Here is a 22,692-nt window from a genome sequence, read left to right as displayed (position 1 = left end):
TTTAATTTAGTGGAAGCGTTAAAGAAAGCAGATGATTCCCTGTGATAAGTTAAAGCAGATATCTTCTAGGTGAAAAGTTAAAGTCATTTATTAGAGGAGATAGTGCTGTGATATTCTTCAAACTGACGCCCAACACGAGACCAGAATCTAAACGATCAGCTTTGGGCTCACGATAGAGAGATAATTTTGAAATGGATGATCACATTTTACACCGGGGCCATAGAGGCAAGGAATGTAGAACACAGTAATTACAACTTTAGTCTTGATAAAACACTCTCCATCCTGTTTAAGTCAGCAGAGGTTAGCTTGCTTGGATCTCCACTTTTAATTGGTTTTGGACTTGGGTTTTTAGAGGGTAGAGGGCTATGTTCAAATTAGAAGAATCACTGAGAAACTGAGCTGAGAGGGCAAATGAGCAAACAGTTATTTGCAGAAGCCTTTATGGGCACTTGGTCAAACATTCATACCTGTGGAACAAAAGTTTGTCTTAAACTAGAATGTTGAAGTTACATGTGCAAGGGAAGCTAATAGAGTAACTGTGTGCATATGAAACCACATTTTGCCCTGTGAAGGAAATGTATGGTCATGTCTGTCTTCTTGAAGAAAGATTATACTTTGTCAGCTATAAATAAAGTTGATCTGTCTTGTTGCTGTTCTAGCAAAGAGTCTTTTCTTTCCCCCAAATTTGGCTCTTTATCTGAACATTAAAATTATTGTTTGGCTGGTTTCATCTTTCCATGAAAATCATTGGAATGAAAATTATTAGGCAAGTTTTAAAATATAAGTAGACGTGTTAAAAGCATCTTTAATGATTTGGCTGCCTTTTGACAAATGTTTGTGATGACTTGAAAAGAAAAACAAGTTATTTATTTAAAAACATTCAAACTCTTCTCTAGCTAGCGGAACCCCATCGTTTAACAATAAATGATGCTTTTGCTGATAAATGAGTCTTTTTATGCAGACTAACAAATGAAATCGGATATGATGGCTGGAGGCACATGAACATTCAGCTGCTTAATGCTTTTCATGTTTTATAATATGGTTAAAAACAACAAACTCCCAAAAGTAATCCCCCAAAACCTACCTTAAATTCATCAGTTTCAGTGCATTATCAATGAATCGACTTATCTTTACTCTTTGTTTCCTTTCTTCCTTTTATAGCCCAGAAAGGTCAGTGGTTGAGTGGATTTTTTGACTATGGATCTTTCTCAGAGATTATGCAGCCCTGGGCACAGACTGTGGTGGTTGGTAGAGCCAGGTAAGAGCTCTTTTGTTTGGAAGTTCTTTTTCCTGCCAAGTAACAGTAATAAAGGAAAGAACTATGACTATATAGATTTTATTTTACCCAGTAATGTATTTTGTCTAAATTTTGCACAAATACTAGATTATAGATATTCACAAGGCAGCCTAACTAGAGTGTGGTTCTCAGTAGTCATTTAGTATAGGACTCCAATGATGCATTTAATCTGAAGGCTGATTTGGGCATTATTTGTTTTATGAAATTGTGTGGGAAAGGAATGTATACCTATAATCCTAGCTTCGTGGATGTAGAGAATGGCAGGCTCACAGCCTAGGCAAAAAGTTCCCATCTAAACAAACAGACTAGGTATGCAAGTAATTACAGTAATCTGGTGAGACATAAATAGGAGGATCTTAGTCTGAAGTTGACCTTGACTCTCAAAACAAAGCAAAAATGTCTAGGGGCATAGCTCAAATGATAGAATACTGCTGAGCAAGCGTGAGGCCCTGAGTTCGAACCCCATGTAACACCAAAAAAAAAAAAAAAAAAGGATAAATAAATAAAAATCATACAGAATTGGTCCAAGAAAAGCTTTTTAGGATCTGCAAAGATAACCTGAAGTAGACATGGTCCATCAGCAACTTCCCCTCCCACAAAGACCACTTTCTTTCAGAAGCATGCAGTGAGTAAATTACAGAGAGACTCACATGTGTTTCTATGTACCCTGAGAGTTTTCCTTCCTGGCATCCAGATTCTTTAAGTATCTTTTGCACAGCATTGGATTAGATTAAGATTTGAATTGCCAAAAAAAAAAAAATTTACCTGAAACAGGAGTAAATAAAATAGGCAGGAATCGGTTGCTGGGATACCTATATTTTTCAAGTGAGAAATTGAAGTTTCTATTAAATTTTAATACCCACTCTAAGAAGTGCTTCACTCAACAGCAAGCTCTGCACGAAATAATCTGCAGTGTTCACTATAACGAGCACCTGCCAAGGCTGATCTTAATCTAGTTCTGTGCTACAGACATGCTGCCCAAGGGACCCGCATCAGGGGGCTCACCTTCCTCCCGGGGGCAATCAGTTTTCCTTATCTTGGCGAAAAAAGGCACCTGCTCAAGATTCTCCAACATGCCACATTGGCTTGAGATTTAGATTCTAGCCTTGAAAATAATTCTAGGCTTTGTGGTTCTCTCAGTGCAGCAGGTCAGCATGCCTCATGCTGCCAGTGACAAGGAACCATCAGATGGCAGATCCCATAGACAGAGTTATCCACTGTGACTCTAAATAGGAGTCGGGCCTCAAGTCAGCTCAGACAAAAAAAAATCTCAAAAACTAGCAGCTCATTTCTCCGGAATCTCAGATCTTTTACCTCACCCCAGGCTTCAGGTCCCAGTGAGAATCATTCTTTGTGCCAGTAACATTCTCACTGGGGAGGTGAAAGTGGGACTTGCACCAGAGCTAGTGCCCTTCCACCCAGAATTTACTGCTCCTTACGCATTCCTCGTATCACACCAGGGCCAACTTTTTTTTTTGAAAATTTGGCTCTTATATATTCTACTTCAGTTTTCCAGTCTATAAAAAACATGACAGACTTTAAGCTTACAAAGCTAAACCTCTTTTTAGGGTCTTTAAGATCATCCCTTGGGAAATAAAAAAATAAATAAAAACGCGCTTTACAATTACAATTGGAAGAATAGGGATTGCTCTGCAACCTACGTCAGTAAAGCTTGGCTTTGCTTAGCTCTGCCATTGTTTATTCTGATACTCACTCTGACTTCCTTTCTTTCCATCTGATGAGTTCTGGAGTTCTCACTCCAAACACATACACATGCTCACAAGTATATAAAACAGAAATGGAGCTAGCTTCTTTCAAAGCAATGGCATTTCAAGAAATAAATATAAATGTATTCTTCTGGGATTGTTACTGTAAGTGCTGCCAAAACTCATCTTTGGTATGTATGTTTGGAATATGTGTGCTATTGGCTGTAAATTGTCTTTTATTATTCCATGGCACCTTGTCCAGGGACACACTATAAAACAAGATGTAGCATCTTCATGTGCTAGCCTGATAAAATTTATATGAAGTATAATAGAAAACAGAAGTTGTTCTGAGCTGTTTTCAAGTTCAATAAATAACTGTAATACTAGGATAAAGATGTTCTTTATTAGGTCACATGGGCCCTAATATATAAGTTATAAGTTACCGATTTAGGGTGGCTTTTGCAATTACAAGTTTCCAGTTGGATTATTAATCATTGTGAACAGAAATATTTCTAAACCCTCCTGTGTACCTTCTGCTCGTTGTCTGGTTGTCTAGAGGGCTTTTGATTCTGATTCAGTGCGGGCAAGTGACAAGGGGGTGGGTGGTCTCCACCCACCCACCCCCCACCCCCACCCCCCTGTTAGGCCTCTTGTGATGACAAGAATCCATTTCCAGTGGCCAGTGTAATGGCAACTGGAACGTAACCAAAGACCATCCTTCATGGGGAAGTTTGTTATGCAGATGCTGTAGGAATGAGAGACTATAATCCATCCCAACCCCAAGGAATGCAACTGAGAATGAATATTGATCACATTTTCTAGAGAAAGGACTCATCCTATACTTTGTGCCTTTGTCTCTCTCCCTCTCCTTATCCTCTTCTCACATCCCACCTTTCCTCCTTACTTTCTTAGTTTTCCTGGGTAAATAACATAGTTTGGAAATTAAGTATGTACTTTTGGCGGGGGGTGGGGAGTGGGCAATACTAGAGTTTAAAGTCAGGCCTTTCAGTTAACTCCTATAGGAAGGTGCTTCCTCATTCAAGCCATATCCTCAGCCCCTTTTGCTTTAGTTTTTTTCAGGTAAGGTTTCAGGAATGGCCTTAAACCATAGTCTTATCTAGCTATGTAGTAGGACAACAGGCATATATCCTAATGGCCAGCTTGTTTTGTTGAGATGGAGGTCTTACAATTTTGTCCAGTTTGGCCTTTAAGCGCAATCTTCATTATCTCTACCCACCTATTAGTAGAGGTTACAGACAAAAGCCATTGTACCTGGCCAAAGTTTAATATATATTTCTGATATAGATTTCACCAAGATTATTACTGATTATTTCTTTCCACTGAAAAAGAAAGTTAAGGGCTTATTTAATCACTTACCGACTCTTGACATGTATTTTTCATCATTATCATGACATACATCTATATACTTACCTACCCATTGGTAAGACCTATTATACCTTCAAATCCCTGGATCCACTTTTTAAAAATAGTATTATAGTCTGAACTCAGAACCTCACACTTGCTAGGCAGGAACTCTTACTGCTGAGCCATGCTCCAGCCTTAGAACCACATTATTGATATTCCATAGAAAACCACAGCTGTACCATACCTAAGATACGAAACCAACCCAGATGCCCCCCAATAAATTAATGGATCAAGAAAATGTGGTGTATATACACAATGGAATTCTGTGCTTCCATCAGAAAGAATGATACCACACATTTGTAAGGAAATGGAAGGACTTGGAAAAAATCATATTAGGTGAAGTAAGCCAGATCCAAAGAAACATAAGTCCCATGGTTTCCCTTATTTATAATGAATAGTATATGTTTAGGATAATCTTAGCAGATGAGCAGAATAGCACAATAGCCATGTATGTATGACATATAATATGGTGTTAAGTGAAATGAACTCCCAAGACATGGACACAAGAAGTTTTTCTTTGTTGTTGTTGTTTTAATGTACTATATGATTTGTTTTTTCTTTTGTTTTGTTCTCACTATTGTTTATTTCCTGTTGTCACGGTATTTGATTTTGGTACCCTGAGTATTGTATATACGTTTATTTGAATTAGGGAAGGGAAGGGGAACAAAAAAATGGAGAGACAAAAGACAAAGAGGGAAACAATGCAACAGTGATACTCACAAGACAATATGTTGGAAATGATCTGTACAACTTGGGGAGAGAGTGTAGAGGGGGAAGGGAAAGAGGGAGAAAAGTAAAGGCGGGTAACAAGTTCAACAAGAAATGTCCTCACTACCTTACTTATATAATGTACATCACCTTGACAATAAAATTAAAAAGAAAACCACAGCTGTTTCCACCAGGCTAGCACTCATGAAAAGTTCCTGAGTTTCAGGCTTCTAATACCTTTTATACTATTTCTCATCATCTTTACCAAGAGATACTAAAAAATTAGCTCAGAGACTTTGTTTGGTAAGATGTGCATAGACCACTGAGTCTCACTGTAGAGGCTTCTCTAGTACAACCCTAAGTTGTACTGGAGTGATTTTGAGGATGGTTTTCTACCATATTTATAGAATAAATACTAACTCCACAAAGTCACATTTAACTCTTAGAAGAATTTGTCTCCCCTGCTGCTGTGCTTGCTTTAGTTTTTACCCCCAGTGTCGATGTGGGATTGGGAAATGAAATGAATGACCAGCTATAATCTGAACATGCAGTGGGTTCTTATGTGGCTTTTTTTTTTTTTAATCAGGCTAGGAGGAATACCTGTAGGAGTAGTTGCTGTAGAAACACGTACTGTAGAACTGAGTATCCCAGCCGATCCTGCAAACCTGGATTCTGAAGCCAAGGTAGGTCACCTCAAGTACATGGTGCTTGGGGCTTCTTCATGCTTCAAGCTTGTTTTCCTTCTACAGTGCCTATGGATATACTGGGAACATTGCAAACCACCAAATTTTAGAGTGAAGATGACTCTAGGTAGACTGTAAGCTTAGTTCTACCTGAAAAACAATATGCCTTTACCAGTAGTTTTGGAGATGCTGGAGACCAGACTGGTTTTCCTGGGGAATAATTGCTGAACAGGTGACACATGCCTTTAATCCTAAGTACTCTGGATACTACGAACTGAGGATCATTGTTTGAAGCCAGCCCAGGCATAAAAGTCCATGAGACTCTTATCTCTAATTAATCACCCAAAAGCTGGAGCTGGAGCTATGGCTTAAGTAAGAGGTAGAGCACAGGCTGGGAAGTTGGCTCAGAGGTAGACTGGTTGCCTCACATTTGTGAGGCCCTGGGTTTGATTCCTCCACACCACATAAACAGAAAAAATCTGGAAGTAGCACTGTGGCTCAAGTAGTAGGGTGCTAGCCTTGAGCTGAAGAGCTGAGGGACAAGTCTAGGCCTAGAGTTCAGCCTCCACAACCGACCAAAAAAAAAAAAAGTAGAGCACTAGCTTTGATCAAAAAGCTGTGTGAGCTGGGTACTGGTAGCTACTCAGGAGGCTGAGATCTGAGGATCACATTCAAAGCCAGCCAGGGCAGGAAAGGCTGTGAAACTCTTTATCTTCAAGTAACGCTGTCACTCAGGTAGTAGAGTGTTCCCCTTGAGCTGAAGAGCTGAGGGACAACACTCAGGCACAGAGTTAAAGCCCCATGACTGACAAAAAAAAAAGATTAAATTAAAAATTAAAAAAACAACAACTGTGAGATACATTTTGAGTTGTGTCTCAACTCAGGGACAGGGCCCAGGCCCTGAGTTCAAGTCCTAGAACTGGCCAAAGAAGATAAGTACGGGTAGGTAGGAAGGAAGAAATTAAGTTGGGGGAGGAGAGGGGGGGTGGAGGGAGAGAGGGAGAGAAGAGAGAGAGCACACTAAGATAGTGCTACAGCTTGTCAGTCTCCTAGCATACCACGAAAGCACTAAAGACAAAATTCCTTCTACCAAATGCCAGACATGGACAGCACAGCCTTTTTTTTTTTTATAGGTGGATTACATTTACATCTTGACATCTATCATAACAGTAGCCAGTAGGGGAGACCAGAGAGGAGACTTTTCAACAGTGTCACATCACGTGTCTTTTTTTTTTTTTGTCGGTTGTAGAGCTTGAACTCGGGGCCTGGGCCCTGTCCCTCAGCTCTTCAGCTCAAGGCTAGCACTCTACTACTTCAGCCATAGCGCCCACTTCCAGCTTTTTCTGTATATGTGGTGCTGAGGAATTGAACCCAGGGCCTCATGCATGTGAGGCAAGCACTCTTACCACTCAGCCACCTTCCCAGCTCTACATCACGTGTCTTGACTAAGCACAATACAAAAAAGGCTGTTCTAAGTAAGCAGAGAGGTGGAAGGCCTTGAAGTCTATATAATTGGCTTGTTTTGCAGAGTAGTATAATTGAGCCATTTAAAGTTGCCTTTGAAAAGCTGAATGAGAATTCCTAGGAATTAGTGGTGTATCAGGACTCAAAAAGGATATTTAACAAGGTCAAAAATTTCAAGTGCTCTCTTATTTTTTATTTCAAAGATGATACTCTTGATGAATAATAGCTTTTGTTTGTTTTGTTTTTTGTGTGTGCATATACGTGTGCACACGCATGTGTGTACCAGTCCTGGGGCCTAGGTGCTATCCCTGTATTTTTTTGTGCTCAAGGCTAATGCTACTACTTGAGCCACAGCTCCACTTCCACCTTTTTTGGTAGTTAATTGAAGATAAGAGTCTTATGAACTTTCCTGCCCAAACTGGTTTTGAAGCCTCCTGAGTAGTTAGGATTACAGGCCTAAGCTACCACCGCCTGGCTAAATTTGCCAATTCTTTTTTTGTTGTTGTTGTTGGTTGTGGGGCTTGAACTCTGGGCTTGAGCGCTATCCTTCAGCTCAAGGCTAGTGCTCTACCACTTGAGCCACAGTGCCACTTCTGAAATTTGCCAATTCTTAATAAAGCCTTCTTCACTTCATAGAGTTTGCCTTCAAAATTCTCTTTCAGTATTGTTAACTAGCACTTCTTTGATTTTCCCTACTAGATAATCCAGCAGGCTGGCCAAGTTTGGTTCCCAGACTCTGCATTTAAGACCTATCAGGCTATCAAGGACTTCAACCGTGAAGGGCTACCCCTGATGGTCTTTGCCAACTGGAGAGGCTTTTCTGGAGGGATGAAAGGTGATTGGCCTGGCTGTGGGTGGGAAGGGCATTACTAGTTACTGAGTAAGAGAGGACAGCAGGTAAGATATACATTCTGCATGGCCTATGGCTATTCTGACAGCTCATCATCCCAGAATTATTTATCCTGTGAGATGTCTTTGAGTTGCATCTCAAATGGAAAAATATGGTATATTTTATAATTTAATAGAGTATCACAGAATAATATTATCTAGGTGGGCTACTGTTGTTTTAATTTTCACAGGTGGATGTTAGGTTATTCTGGTGGAACTGGGAAATATGATGTACTTGTCTCTGTCCCTCTTTCTGGACATTTCCTTCATTCACGTTACTCTCTAATATTCTATAATGATGAAGATAGATTCTAATATTAACACTAACTAAAGAAAATGAAACAGATTCTATACCAGAGGCTGTTCTTTGTAGCAATTTGTAATATATTTCATTACTATCCACCAACAGTCCTGAGCCTGTGGCTCTAGCAGATTAGACCATTATTATAAAAGCTCTACTCCATGCTATGGGAATGGCTTAGTGATTAGGCAGCCCATGTCATCATTAACCAAGAATCCTCCATGAGCAGAGTCCCCTGTCAACAGTCCACAGAGAGCCAAAGGAAACACATTCCAGTTCTTACAGTTGCAGGGTCCTTGCTCCAATGACAGAACCCCACAATTGTGCAAAAGACAGATACTATGCACTTGGAGGCTGAGACTTTGTTGATTGTGCAAACCTCATTCACTTCAGGGTTCTAAGGTAATAGGATAGAACGGAAGGAGAAGCAGGGGCTAGGAAGGTGGCTCAGTGGTAGAGTGCTTGCCTCACATTATGTGGCTCTGGGTTCGATTCCTCAGCACCATATAAGCAGAAAAAGCTGGAAGTGGCACTGTGGCTCAAGTGGTAGAGCACTAGCCTTGAGCTGAAGAGCTGAGGGACAGTGTCCAGGCCCAGAGTTAAGGCCCTATGACCAACCAAAAAAAAAAAAAAAAAGGAGAAGCTGCTATGGCGAGTAATTAGATAGTATCCAGTGTGAAGCAATGAACACTTAATAGGGAACGTAGTAATAGCATAAGACCACCCCTTTCTTCTGAGGAGGAAAATCTTGGGGAAACCCCTTTTATTTGTGATGAGAAATATTCAAAAATTTTGCCAATGTTTCTTACCTGGCTAGAAGAGCACTATATGGCCAGGCCTCCCTACCAAAATGTAAACCATATTGATTGCAGTGGGGTGGGGAGATGGTGGGGTTGGGGGTGGTTGAAAATTTACCCTTTGCTAGAGCACTACTGTGTCTTGCATTTTTCTTGGGGGAAATGTAAACTATATATTTAGCTTAATGTTTATGTACTTTTTTAAACCATGAAGGTGAGATTTGTTTGTTTTTTTGGTCAGACATGGGGCCTGAACTCTGGACTGGGTGCTGTCCCTCAGCTCTTCAGTTCAAGGGTAGCGCTCTACCACTTGAGCCATAGCACCACTTCCAGCTTTTTCTGCTTATGTGGTGCTGAGGAATCGAACCCAGGGCCTCATGCATGCAAGGCAAGCATTCTATCACTGAGCCACCTTCCCAGCCCCTGAGGTGGTTTTTTGTTTTTTTTTAAAGACAAGAGTCTCACTAGGTAGACCAGGCTATTAGCCTTTAACTTAAGATCCTCCTGCCTCAGGCTCCCAAATGTGAGGATAATTGGCATATACCAACATACCTTGCTTGAAAGTGAATTCCTTTTTGACCAAAATAATCAATAGAAATAACATGAGAAATTGACAGTACGGGTTAAACAAATCAGTCCTACACAGTTTTACTAAGATCCTATGTACAAGGAATTAAACTAAGAAGAAATAAAATAAGTCAGCAAACAGACAGGGCCTCAAGGAGTTAAGAAAAATGTCTTGGGCAGAATGATGAAGCTCTAACTGTGCTGTTACTTGTTACTGGTCTTAGGCACTTTTTGACACCCAGGGGAGGAAGTCATCCTGGCCATCCTAACCTCCTAGAGTTGAAGAGTTAAAAGGTTCCAGAGTTGCCACTTCTAGTAAAATCTTCAACTCTGCTTATTTTGGCTGGGACTCAGTTCATTGCTAGCCTATAACCTTAAAAACAACAATTGAATTTCATTAAGAAATGCTAACCACTTTATATTATCTTACATAGTCAACACTATAAATAGGACCACTAAAGTCTAGCTTATATTTCATTTGCCATGGATTAAGGCTTGAAGTAAGTAAAATTCCCAAGATAATTCAGGTTACAAATAAGAGAGAAGATTGTAGACCTATCCAACTCCTGATTAGAAGAGCTAGAACAGGAAGTAGCACTGTAGCTTAACTGGTAGAGTGCTAGCCTTGAGCAAAAGAAGCTCAGGGACTGTGCCCAGACCCTGAGTTCAAGCCCCACGACCAACAAAAAAAAAAGAGAGAGAGCCAGAACAGGATCAACTACAACATCCCTGGAATGACATATTAATGTTTCTGTCCTCTCCTCCTTTAGAAAGATGGCCATGGTTATTGGGGAAAAAAAATTTTATAGTAAGTGGTGCTGTGGCTCAAGCGGTAGAGTGCTCGCCTTGAGCTGAAGAACGCAGGGACAGAGCGCAGGCCCAGATTTCAACCCACAAACCAACAACCAACAAAAATAAATAAATAAATAAAACCCAAAAAGAAATTTTTATAGCTCAGAAATGTTATTTTCCAGCCTGGACGATATAGCAAGTTTAAAGCCACCCTGTGCTACCTGGAGAAACTTTATCTCCAAGAAAAGAAAGGAAGAAGGAAATGTTCAATTTTTTTTTTATTGTGGTAAAATATATCTTAACCATGTGTAAGTGTACAATTCAGTGGCATTAAATATAGTCACAGTATTGTGTGACTTTTTCATCATCCCTAACTTAAACTCAGTACTCATTAAACAGTGACTACCTGTTCTTTCCTATCTCACCAGAATGGCATGGTTGGCCTGGGTGAGCTTTTCTTTTGAATTTTGGTGCTCATGTGTCCATTTACATACAACATAAGACAAACTTTAGAGAAGACAGAGATTGCGTGAAAGTAAGAAGGGGGGAATGGTGTTTTTCATATTTACATACAGGTCAGAATGTTTCCTGCATATTATCTCACGTAAAGGGACCTAAACTGAGAGCCTCTTGTCATTCTCCACATCCCTTGGGGAGATGTTTGCAGTTTTGGTTTCAATACTGGCTGGGGATTATGCAGGGAGGGAAAATAAACAATTATGCCATCCCTCAGTGCACACAAACACACAGCCAGGAGCCGACTGCACTGTGGGTAAAATGACTCCAAAATTGTGTGTAATGAGTAGGAAAAGATTAGAGACAGCTCTTGCTATGCTGAAAATTGACATTAGTGGAGGAAAAAAAAAAACTCTTTACTAGTCGGCCTAGGAGGTCTAATTCGAGCAGTAAAAATATAAATAAATAAATAAAAGCTTGTCAAGATGGTATTGGTGCTTTTTTTCCAATGAGCTCTATCTGGCCGGAAGGCTATTCAGCATAATGCAAAATTAAATTATAAAAACTGGCTGAATATTTAGATGGAAGAGCCATTTGGAAGCAGTTTATTTAGACGAACCGGCAATGACCCACAACAGGGAGACATCAAGCGTGAAATTTACTAGAAATTAGCACCAGGGTCCCAGCCTCAGCATGAATAGCTTGATAGGATGCAAATCCCAGTGATATTAAGCTGCCTCACTGCTGGAGCTACAGGGTCACTCTCAGTTGGCTTTTCATGTTATACTTATTATTTTGTTCCTGGGACAGGTTATAAATAACAATAAAAAAAACACACTTATTGAAAACTTTAACTGAAACGAAAGTCTATTTTAAAGTCTCTGATTACTTGGATGCTAAAATAGAGTGTCCGCTGGCCATAATGAACTCATGAGAGACATAATGTATATATGCAGTTTGTGTGTGCCTAATGTTTACCTTAGCTTCTAACAGATCATCTTGCTCAAACCAATAAAATCTATTCCAGTGTTAAGAGTATGAGGCACTGTGGAAAACACTCTCAGCCACCCTACTTCCTTATTTGGTACATGTGGTTGCCAGGATTTAGCCATGTTGTATAACAATGAAAGCCCTAGGCAGAGTTAATGCCTGGTTGCTGAGAACATGCTTCAGAGGCTGTGTGAGATCACCATTCATGCAGGTGTACTTTACCCAGAATGTTCAGAAATGAAGTTTCTGCCTCTCCAGTGAAGAAAGAAGCAATGAGTATTGTCCATTTACAGTTGCATTTCTCTGGGCCTAAGAATTGACAGTATATGCACAGCCTTAAAATTCCCTGGACTGACTTTGGCATAAACTCCTGAGGCTCTTCCCTCATATACTATGATGGTTGTATTTTCTCTTTCTCTCTCTTAAATATGAAGGGATTTCAGACAGTTGTATGTCAGATTGTTGCCAAGTATTCCAACTTGCCTTTCAAAATAGGTGGTTTGGAGTAATTGTGATTCAGTTTGAGCATGGTGATTGTAGAATTTGTTTTTGTGTTTGTTTATATTTTAATAGCCTGCTTTTTTTGTGTTTTGATCATTGGATTGCTGGTGTGTTAGTGTTTAAGACATTCTAAGAACGTCAGTTTTAGGGGCTGGGAAGGTGGCTCAATGGTAGAGTGTGTACCTTGCATGCATGAAGCTCTGGGTTCAATTCCTCAGCACCACATAAGCAGAAAAAAAGCCAGAAGTGACACTGTGGCTCAAGTGGTAGAGCACTGGCCTTGAGCTGAAGAGCTGAGGGACAGCGCCCAGGCCCAGAGTTCAGATCCCATGACCAGCAAAAAAAAAAAAAAAAAAAAAGAATGTCAGCTTTAATGAAACCATTCTAGCTTGCAGTCTTAGGGCCTAAAGATATTTCTTTGGCATCTAGAACTAAGATCTTCACATTATTACTAGTGTCATCAGTACAGTCTTTAGAAGTGTATCATTTAGGCAAGTCTCTTTTTCTGGTTTCATTTTCGTCAGCCATTGCATTAGATCTAGTAAAAGTAGATAACCCCAAGCTTCATGCTCTCTTTAGTAGCAATAGGAATGATGAATAAAAATAAGGCATGGATTTTAAGGAATATGGATGGACTTCAGAGCCAAAAAACAATCTGAGTTTGAAGCCAGGTGTGGTGGTATATGCCTGTAATCCCAGATATCAAGAGTCAAAAAGCAGGAATATCCCAGGCTAACCTGGGATACCTAGCAAGACCCCCCCCCCTCAATTTTTTTTTAAAAAAGGGATCTTTGTCCAGGCACTAGTGGCTCACGCCTGTAATCCTAGCTACTCAGGAGGCTGAGATCTGAGGATTGTGGTTCAAAGCCAGCCCGGGCAGGAAAGTTCATGAGACTCATCAGAAAACCAGAAGTGGCACTGAGACTCAAGTGGTAGAGTGCTAGCCTTGAGCTAAAGAGCTGAAGGACAGGGGCTGGGAAGGTGGCTCAGTGGTAGAGTGCTTGCCTGGCATGCATGAGGCTCTGGGTTCGATTCCTCAGCACCACATAAACAAAAAAAAAGACGGAAGTGGGCACTGTGGCTCAAGTGGTAGAGTGCTAACCTTGAGCTGAAGACCTGAGGGATACACCCAGGCTCAGAGTTCAAGCCCCATGACCAAAAAAGAAAAAAAAAACAACAACAAAAAAACTGAAGGACAGCGTTCAAGCCCAGAGTTCAAGACCCACAACCCACCTGAGTCTTATCTTTGTTACTTAATCTTTTTTTTTGGTGTTGTTGTTGTTGGTCGTGGGGCTTGAACTCTGGGCCTGGGAGCTGTCCTTCAGCTCAAAGCTATCACTCTACCACTTGAGCCACAGCACCACTTCTAGGTTTCTGAGTGGTTTATTGGAGATAGTCTCACAGACTTTCCTGCCCATTCTGGCTTTGAACTGTGATCCTCAGATCTCAGCCTCCTGAGTAGGATTACAGGTGTGAGCCACTGGTGCCTAGCACTTAGTCTTTATTGAGTATATGTGCTAATAATGGAACTTGGTCTCCAGGCCTCATTCTCTCCTTGGCTTTTTCATCAAGGTTAGTGATCTGTCACTTAAGCCACACCCCCACATCTGGCTCTTTGCTGGTAATTGTCTCTAAGAGTCTCAAGGATTCATGGGCTCTGGCTGGCTTCCAACCTTTGTCCCCAGATCTCAACCTCTTGAGTAGCTAGAATTACAGGTGGACATCTGCAGTGCCCAGTTACTTATTCTTATTTAGCTAAGCCTCTATCTACTTACTTGCAACTTGGATATATAAATAAGATGACATTCTGATAATTAAGTAATATATGTATACAGACACTGTTCCTCATACACAATACCAGCTAACCACATTCACCAAAAAGAAACCTAAGTCCATTTTACAAAAATGAAAAATATATTTTAACTAATGTTTTTCCCTTTGGGGAGTTGAATTTATTACAAAGATAGTACAGAAATAGATTTTGATACATTTTTAACAAGCAGACATTAACTGAGAGGCTAGAAAACTTTCTTCATTGACCTGTAGTTTTATTTTCTATTTTTCAAGTAGAATGACTTTGTGCTGTCTGCTCTCATTGTATTTTCACCTTTTATCTACACCCCAGATTGTTCATGATATCGACGGGGGCCACTCCTTGGCAATACTGAAAAATGTACCGCTAATTACACAATTATTTTATTATGTAGCACTGGCTGAAATATCCACTAAAGAATTAATTTAGTTAAAATAATTTGAACTGAGCAATTATTTTCATAACCACAGAATTAGCGTAAAGCCCTTAAAGTCCTTTATTCCCTGCTCTTCATACAGCAGTTGTGCAATTAGCAGTAATTTTTTTGTTTTTTGGTCCTTGCTTTTTTCTGAAAGGAATAAATGTCTTCACTCTCATCAGACATTCAGAGCATGTGACCATTACACATTCTGTATAAAGTAAGGAGTGCTTCCTGGAGCAGCTTGGAGTTTAGAAGTCTGTACAGACAAACCAAGTTGAGACAGTAGAGAAAGGCATGTGCCTTGCAGTGAACTGTGCTCCCTGATGGTTGGAATATAGAGCCATTTTTACTTTGGAGAAGGTGGCAGTTTAATTTGCCAGTAACTACAATGAAAGCAATTTCTATTTACTTTGCTCTTAACTTCCTGAAAAATGCTTCTTTGCCTTGGATTTCCAGAATTGATTTATTCCAAATTGAGATCCTCTCTTTGATAGGAAAGTTTGAACTCAGTTGAACCTGTTATTTGGTGTTTAGAAAGGCCTTATTGTAGCTCCAGTGAAGTACTCATTAAACTTCTGGAATCATAAACCTAAAAGTTTAGCAATGTTTAGACTTCAGGGAAGTAGTCCATATAAAGTTGGGAAATAAATAACTGATCTGGCTTTCCAAGGACTTACTTTATTCATGGACCAGGAGTCTTTTCTTCAGGCTTATCTGGCCTTGAGGAGGATAACACAGTGTGCTTTTTAGCAGTCTAAAGAGGTTGCTCTTAGTGTGTGTGTATAACAAACTGTCTTCTTGTGCATGAACACATGTGTTTATATTCTCATTGATATCCTATAAAAACATAACTAAGAATTGATTTGTTCTTACTGTATTCTTTCAAAAATGTGTGTGTTTATTTACTCACTCAGCCAGTACTTACTGAACACTAACTGTTCCAGGTTTGGGGAAGGCAATGGGTATATAAAAATGAAAGATCCAGTTTGTATTTGTTTTTTTGGAAATCTGAAGAGTGTTGTTATGTAGCTAGGCTGGCATGGAACTCCCACTGTACAGAGACCAAGTTAGAGTCAAATTGATATACCTCCTCCTGACTCAGCCTCCTAAATTCTAGGATCACAGTTGTGTCTCACCACACACACCCAACTTAAAGATAAAAATTTTTGTAGGATCCATTCCCATTAACTATACATTTTTAAAAACTTGCATGCTAAGAATCATGAGAGGAATTGAAAGAGCTAGAATAGTTCCTTCAGAAAACTTAATATAGTGGGAAAGATCACATATTGACTTGAAAAATAGTCAACATTTGCAGAGCAAGTGTGAATTAATGTGGTGAGACCTTAGTACAGAAATTCAGGGAGGATATAAAATGAATGTATAACCAGCCGTTTGCACACTGTGTCTTATGAAGACAGTGCATTTTTCTCTCATGCTTTTGAAGATCTCTGGAGTAGAATATAGGTAGAGATAGCAACCCCATTAGGCTTTGGGGTGGCCACCTAGGACCTGTGGTGGCTAGAACTCTAAGACCTGCTACCTCTAGCTCTGAGCAGCCTCCTTACTGAAAACACAGTGTGCTATACAAATACGTTCCTTGTGTCCCATAACCTGAGCAATGTTTGAAATCACTGCTTTGGAAAAGATGAATTTCACGATTTCTGATTTGTCTCATTCTCTGTAGACATGTATGACCAAGTGCTCAAGTTTGGTGCTTACATCGTAGACAGCTTACGAGAGTGCTCCCAGCCTGTGATGGTTTACATTCCTCCCCAGGCTGAGCTCCGAGGTGGCTCCTGGGTTGTGATTGACCCTACCATAAACCCCCGACACATGGAGATGTATGCAGACCGAGAAAGCAGGTAATATGCTTTCCAGATTTCCACTCGCTACCTCTAGGGATTCAACAACTGTGGTTTTCCTCCTAAAGAACATGATAAACAAGGGAACGTTTGAATCTGTCTATTCCCAAAGAACTGAAAGTTAGAAAATAGGCTCTCTAAAAGAAGAAAATCAAGCTGCTGGAGTTAAGCTTCCTCAATATAGTCCTCCATCCCAGATTCTTTTAAGCATGAAGTCCTCTCTTCTTGGTACCTCTAAACCTCACTGAAACTTGGGAGAACTTATATGTAAGCCTTTTAAAATATATATAGTAGACATTAACTGTAATTTTTAATATTAAAAAAATAAATTTTTAGGGAATGGTTTCTGATGTTAGAGCTCAAGTGTTTGCTAGAAGCAACCCTAAAGCCTTCACGTTCTCATTTCCATTGCATTGAGCAGATGCCTTACCTCCAGCTTGGCCTGACCTTCTGTGTTTGATCCAGGTTCTTCCAGCAAACTTACAACTGTGGTGTGGGTCCATCCACACTCATCCCTCACTTAATATAGCCTAAGTGCTGGTGGTGCTTCCCTTGCCACTGCACCTAAGCATAATGTGACTCTTGTCACCCTTATTAGCTGTAGATGGTGGAATCTATATTCTCCCTTTGAGATACAAGTCAACTGGTGTGGTAATGAGAATTATTTTAATTGCCTTTTGCTGGGCCTTTCTCATACCTCACTTAGACACTTCTCTGGTGTCTGCTTTTTCCCCTGGGGTGATTTCTGTGAGCCATGGGTGGGCAAAATGATAATGAAGCTATTTCCTGGTCCACAAATTGTAACTGGCCTCATTCTGTTGCCTTCTTTCCTTTAAAGTGCCTCTATTTCTGTTTTGTTTTCTTTCTCTCTGATCCAGGGGATCAGTTCTGGAGCCAGAAGGGACTGTAGAAATCAAATTCCGAAAAAAGGATCTGGTGAAAACCATGCGTCGGGTGGACCCAGTCTACATCCACTTGGCTGAGCGATTAGGTATGTCTGCTTGTCCTCTTGGCAAATCAATGAGCCATTCAGCTGATTTGTAATGAGTGCATTCATAGGCCAGGGGAGGAGGCACTGAAGCATTTGATCAAATTCATGATAATCTTTATTTACTGTCCTCTCTATGGTAAGAACCCTGGTAGAATGAAATAGTGTGTGTAATAGGAGGGAAAGTGGGCCCTAAAAAAGCAAAAGTCGTTTTTTCTCTAGTATTTCCTTATAGTGCAAGTAGCCCCCCCCCTTTTTTTTGAGTACTCTTGTAGAGAATTATTAGGTAGAAGTTGCTTTGGGAAGCAGCTTAATCAGGCGGAGAATATTCAAGACTTAAGTATGTCCTGTTTCTGCTTGGCTCTCTGGACAGCCTATCTTGTTTCTAAGAAATGTTGAGAAAAGAGTGTTGTGTTATAGAAAAGCTGGAGTCTACCCAGGGCGGTGTTCTGGGGTCATCCTGAGCTATGGAAGTAAAGATTGCGTGCTGTGTGCTTGCTTCCAAATAGTGGCTGTGGCAGTCATTGCCCTGAGATGCTTCTAGCTATTACTGTGTTGCTCATTTGTTTTCAGAGCTTTTGGGAGATGCTTGCAATTTGAACATAGGATGAAACTGTGGGAGCCCAGTGATGAGTCCAGAGTCTGAATGAGTTTTAGGTTCTTTTGCAACACTGATTTTTTTTATCCAGGTCTCCCATTGAGACCCTTTCTGTGTTAGTAAAGACAGTTGCTTAAAATTCTGTTATTTATTATTTGATTCTGGTTCTGGTTTTCTAAAGGAGTAGAGGGTTTGTCTTAAAATTGTAGTAAAACACAAGTACACAGTACATGGAGGGAGTGAAAAAGAAATGCTAGCTCATTCATGTTCCAAAGAGTAATTTAATTAATAAAATGCCATTTGTGGAATCTAGAATCCTCCCCATCTAGAATTGGGAAAAAAACTACTGAGTATGTATGTGGAGATGACACCTCCAGGCCCTTGGATCTCTAAGTTAGGTTGCTTGTTGAACACAATGACTTGGGTTACAATAAACCCTGTTTGTGTCCCATTGTTTGCTATTAGGTAACAGCTACCAATAACTCTAGCCTACCACAGCCTGATCGTTTTATGGGAAATACACACGTACAAAAAGAAATTGGCAAAGTTGTTTCTAAAATCTATTGCCACCCAGAATTGTTGAGGTGGTTTTTTTTCTCTCTCTTTTCCAAACAGGATAATTACTTTTGACCAACCCTATACACTTTAATTAAAGCAACTGCAGCTCAACAGCAAGTTACTTAGAACTGTACATAGAGAAAGCTCTAAAAGCTTCAGCCACTGATAAGCATCTCACTTAGATGGCTCATAATTGCTCCCAGCATCCAGCGGTCATTGCTGCTGTTTTTAACCACTAAATTCGGTAGGAAGGCAGCAGTGCCACAATTGCCAGACAGAGAATTGCCAAATTTCCTTCCTTTTTTTTTCTTTCTTGTCACCGCCCCCTTCCCCCCCACCTTTTTTCTGGTTTTCTTTCTGGCCAATTTAAAATTTGTCAAAGTCGGTCTTCTTCTGGATCACTGCCCTTTGATATTTCGCGCACTCCATTTGCCACAAACAAGCCGCGGGGCCGCAGTTCATGCTGACTCTAGCAGAAGCAGAGAGAGCTCCATTTATCTTACACTGCCTGCTGAATTCCTACTCATTAACTGGGGGTTCACTGCCTCTTTTTAACCCCCCAATGGCTGCTATCATCCCTTCAGAGTAACTGGGTGGTAGAAAGAGGGATCCTCTCCACATTGGTTGGAGGACTCAGGGAAGAGAGTTGTGTGGGGCCAAAGCTCCTTTCTCTCCATGGAAAGTGGTTTTGCTTCCACCTTCACCCACACCTTTAACTTTAGAAGTATGCAGGGGAGAGGGAGGAGATTCCCAAGTAATGGCATTTAATCATTTGTTACAAATCATCTCATTATCAATTTCCTTTCCTCACTGAAGAAAATCATATTTATTTAACCTTGACCAAAATGGCACTCAAAAAAGAATCAGTAGTCTGCTAAATGTGAAGTAGGCTCTGGCCCAGGGAACCCTGGGAACATGAGCAGTGGATTAGGAAATTATGTATGAGTCTTGGATATGTTACTTATAGGTAAATTGTTTAACTTCTCTAAACATAAGTAAAGAGAGGAATAACACTCTCATCCAGTTAGTGTGAGGATCAGATGAATGTGTATTTAATTAGAATCTGCCATGTATTTCTCAAGCATAGAGACTGGCATCATTTCTTTACAGTCATAATCATTAGAAAAAGCAGGTGGACATGTTTAGCATTGAAAGTTTTCTGTGGCTCAGTTCCACATTTGGGAGTACAAAGGAAACAGAAGTAGCCCTGTCTCTGGGGCATTTGCAATCTTCCACCTTCCACATTGTGATACATCTATGATACAACACAGCAGATCAACCTGGGTGTGAACCTTGCTCTTTATGAGATCACAATGGCTCTTGACTTTTCTTATAATGCCTACAAAGACTACCAGAGTGCTTTTTCACAAATTGTTGAAAAGGACCATGTTTCCAAATTGAGAAGTTGAAACAAAAAGTAGATGGGGCTAAACATATCTTCCAAGATAAAAATAAATGTACATAAGAGCCCAAAATAGAATTCTTGATCTCTGTATTCTACTTTTCTCAAGATTTCCTAAGATTATATCTCAGCTGAATACTGAGCCTGATCTAAATTAAACAGGGATTCTTTCCCCTTTGTGAGGTAAAGCCAATTGCACTGAGAAAATCTGATTTAGAAGGCCTATAGGAGTGGATGTTATCTTGTATTCCTGATCTCTTCCCAAATCAGCCTGAGTACCAGGAAGCATTCACAGATACTCAAGATGAGCCAGTGCACAACTGATTGTGTTCAAAATTATGATGTATTCTCCAAGGATAATGAGTCACATTTGATTTCTGAACAGTTAGCTTCATCTCTTTTAGAATTATGTAAAATTATGGGTATATATATATATATAGATATATGTGTGTGTATACATATATACTCATACATAATTTTTTGGTGCTAGAAATTGAAAATAGTCACATATTTAACAAATGACCTTTGGTCATTTTATGCATCTATTTTGGAGATGGTGGTGAATTACTTTGCTGGTCTGCAGCTGTAACAGAGAATGAAAATAGTGTATACATTGAGTTCTGATTGAGATGTAGAAAAGAATCGCCTCAAAATGAAAAGCAGACTTTGGTCCACTTACCAGAATCTTGCATTCCTGAACCTGTTTTGGTCCTGGATTCTCAGAACCAGGGTTTGGTAAAATCATTGCAGGGAAGATTACTACTTTGGTTGCCTTGAGGAAAATAAATTCCTACTCTGAAAATAGAGTCCTAGCCCTCAAAGGCCTTTTTGTGTCTCACTATCATCTCTGATGCCTCTCACAATCAGAGCAGAGAAAGTGGCAGTGGAGCTGGACTTCCATGTTAATTAGACCTCTGGAGTGCTTCTCTGGATCTTTACCCTCCCCTTATGTTCAGAAGCGTCTGGCCCAAATGTGAAGTAACTATAAGTTCCCCACTGTTACTCTGTAATATGAAGAGCACCTAGGCAAATAGTCACATAGGAAAACTTTGGTCTCCTTAATGGCCCATTCCAAGACAGCTGGGCAACTCCTTGGCTGTGCCCTTATGAAGAAACAAGCTTTGGCAGCCCCACGTGAGTACCACTTCTGGCCCTCAATTGAACCTACCATGTCTTTTGGCCAGGGTATGATGGTGACAATGGAGTATTGTGGCCACTGATTAGGATACACATCTGTTAAATTCTTCATGAATACCTTTCCTCACAGGTCTTCTCTTGAGCAGCCAGAATGACAGGAAAAAGATTGTTCTTAAGTGTAGGGATCCAGGGATTACTATCTGAGCTGCGTGTGTTTTCCATCTTTTATATCCATCTTCATGATATTATCAACTGAAAAGAGCCAGTGTTGCTTGTCTGAGATAGAAACAGGTTTACCGTAATGATGAACAGTAACACTATTACAAGGAACTTTAGGGTTAAACATCCTTGAGAAGATTGCTGTTAAAATCAATATGCAAATGCAGTCGTATTTAGATAGGTATGGCCCCCTTTGAAGAAAAGCAGATATATGAAAATGGGATTTAAAAAAAACTAGATACATTGGGAGAAATTATTCCTATTACAAAAGGATTATTTGCCTTACCAAAGGATTCACTGCTGGGTTCCTTCTAAATAGCTCCCTTAAGGCATTTAAAACAGGATCTGATTTACACAGTTTTTCAGGAATGCTTTTGTGGTTTTAAAAAAATGGCATACCTGTTATGGATATAGAAATAGTTTGCAGGGTTTTTTTCACTGTGTCTTACTATCATTATAGAGAAATTTCTTTCAACACAGAAAATGTGATTATGTAGATGTTTTAAACAGCTATTTAAGTTTGTACTTTTGAATCTTAATAGGATTCCAGGCCTTTTTATGATCATATTTCCATCTCAAGGTTGAGGTGTGGGTATGTTTTTTTATTTTTTATTTTTTGGCTGGTTTGTGGGGCTTGAACTCTGGGCCTGGGGTGCTGTCCCTTAGCTTCTTCAGCTCAAGGCTAGCGCTCTACCACTGGAGCCACTTCCAGTTTTCTGGTGGTTTATTGGAGATAAGAGTTTCAAGGACTTTCCTGCCTGGGCTGGCTTTGAACTGCGATCCTCAGATCTCAGCCTCCTGAGTAGCTAGGATTACAGGTGTGAGCCACCAGAGAACAACCTGATGTTATTTTTTTTTTTTTTTTTTTTTTTTTTTTGCCACATTAGGATTATTGTTACGTAAGTGAGAAATTGAGTTCAGAAAAGGAAAGAGCTTTCCGCAAACTCACCTAGTGCCTTTGGCTGAGCTGAGAAGTTTTAGTGTATCAGTTTGAATTTTACTCTAGGCTTTTAAATGTCTCACTTCCCTCAAATCTTACTAAGATGTGTCCTGTTCATGTATAGGATAAGTCTGGCTCCTTTCCATCCTTTTGACCCCATCCAGGGGAGATTTGGC

At 40.0% G+C, this 22,692-nt stretch overlaps 1 protein-coding gene across 8 annotated transcripts in view; it reads left to right on the top strand.

Moving 5' to 3' along the window:
• The window catches only part of Acaca (acetyl-CoA carboxylase alpha), a 297,113-nt gene that overhangs the window by 255,316 nt on the left and 19,105 nt on the right, over positions 1-22,692 (top strand). For all 8 annotated transcript variants that reach the window (XM_070027132.1, XM_070027130.1, XM_070027131.1 and 5 more), the window contains 5 exons: positions 1,162-1,258; positions 5,723-5,819; positions 7,983-8,118; positions 16,497-16,674; positions 17,553-17,665. In XM_070027132.1, the coding sequence (XP_069883233.1) occupies positions 1,162-1,258; positions 5,723-5,819; positions 7,983-8,118; positions 16,497-16,674; positions 17,553-17,665 (621 nt within the window). The remainder of the gene's footprint in view (positions 1-1,161; positions 1,259-5,722; positions 5,820-7,982; positions 8,119-16,496; positions 16,675-17,552; positions 17,666-22,692) is intronic.

The sequence above is a fragment of the Dipodomys merriami genome, unplaced genomic scaffold, assembly GCF_024711535.1.
Source record: "Dipodomys merriami isolate MVZ:Mamm:240054 unplaced genomic scaffold, mDipMer1.0.p SCAF_19, whole genome shotgun sequence".
Lineage (NCBI taxonomy): Eukaryota > Metazoa > Chordata > Mammalia > Rodentia > Heteromyidae > Dipodomys > Dipodomys merriami.
This window is presented reverse-complemented; position numbering and strand designations above follow the sequence as displayed.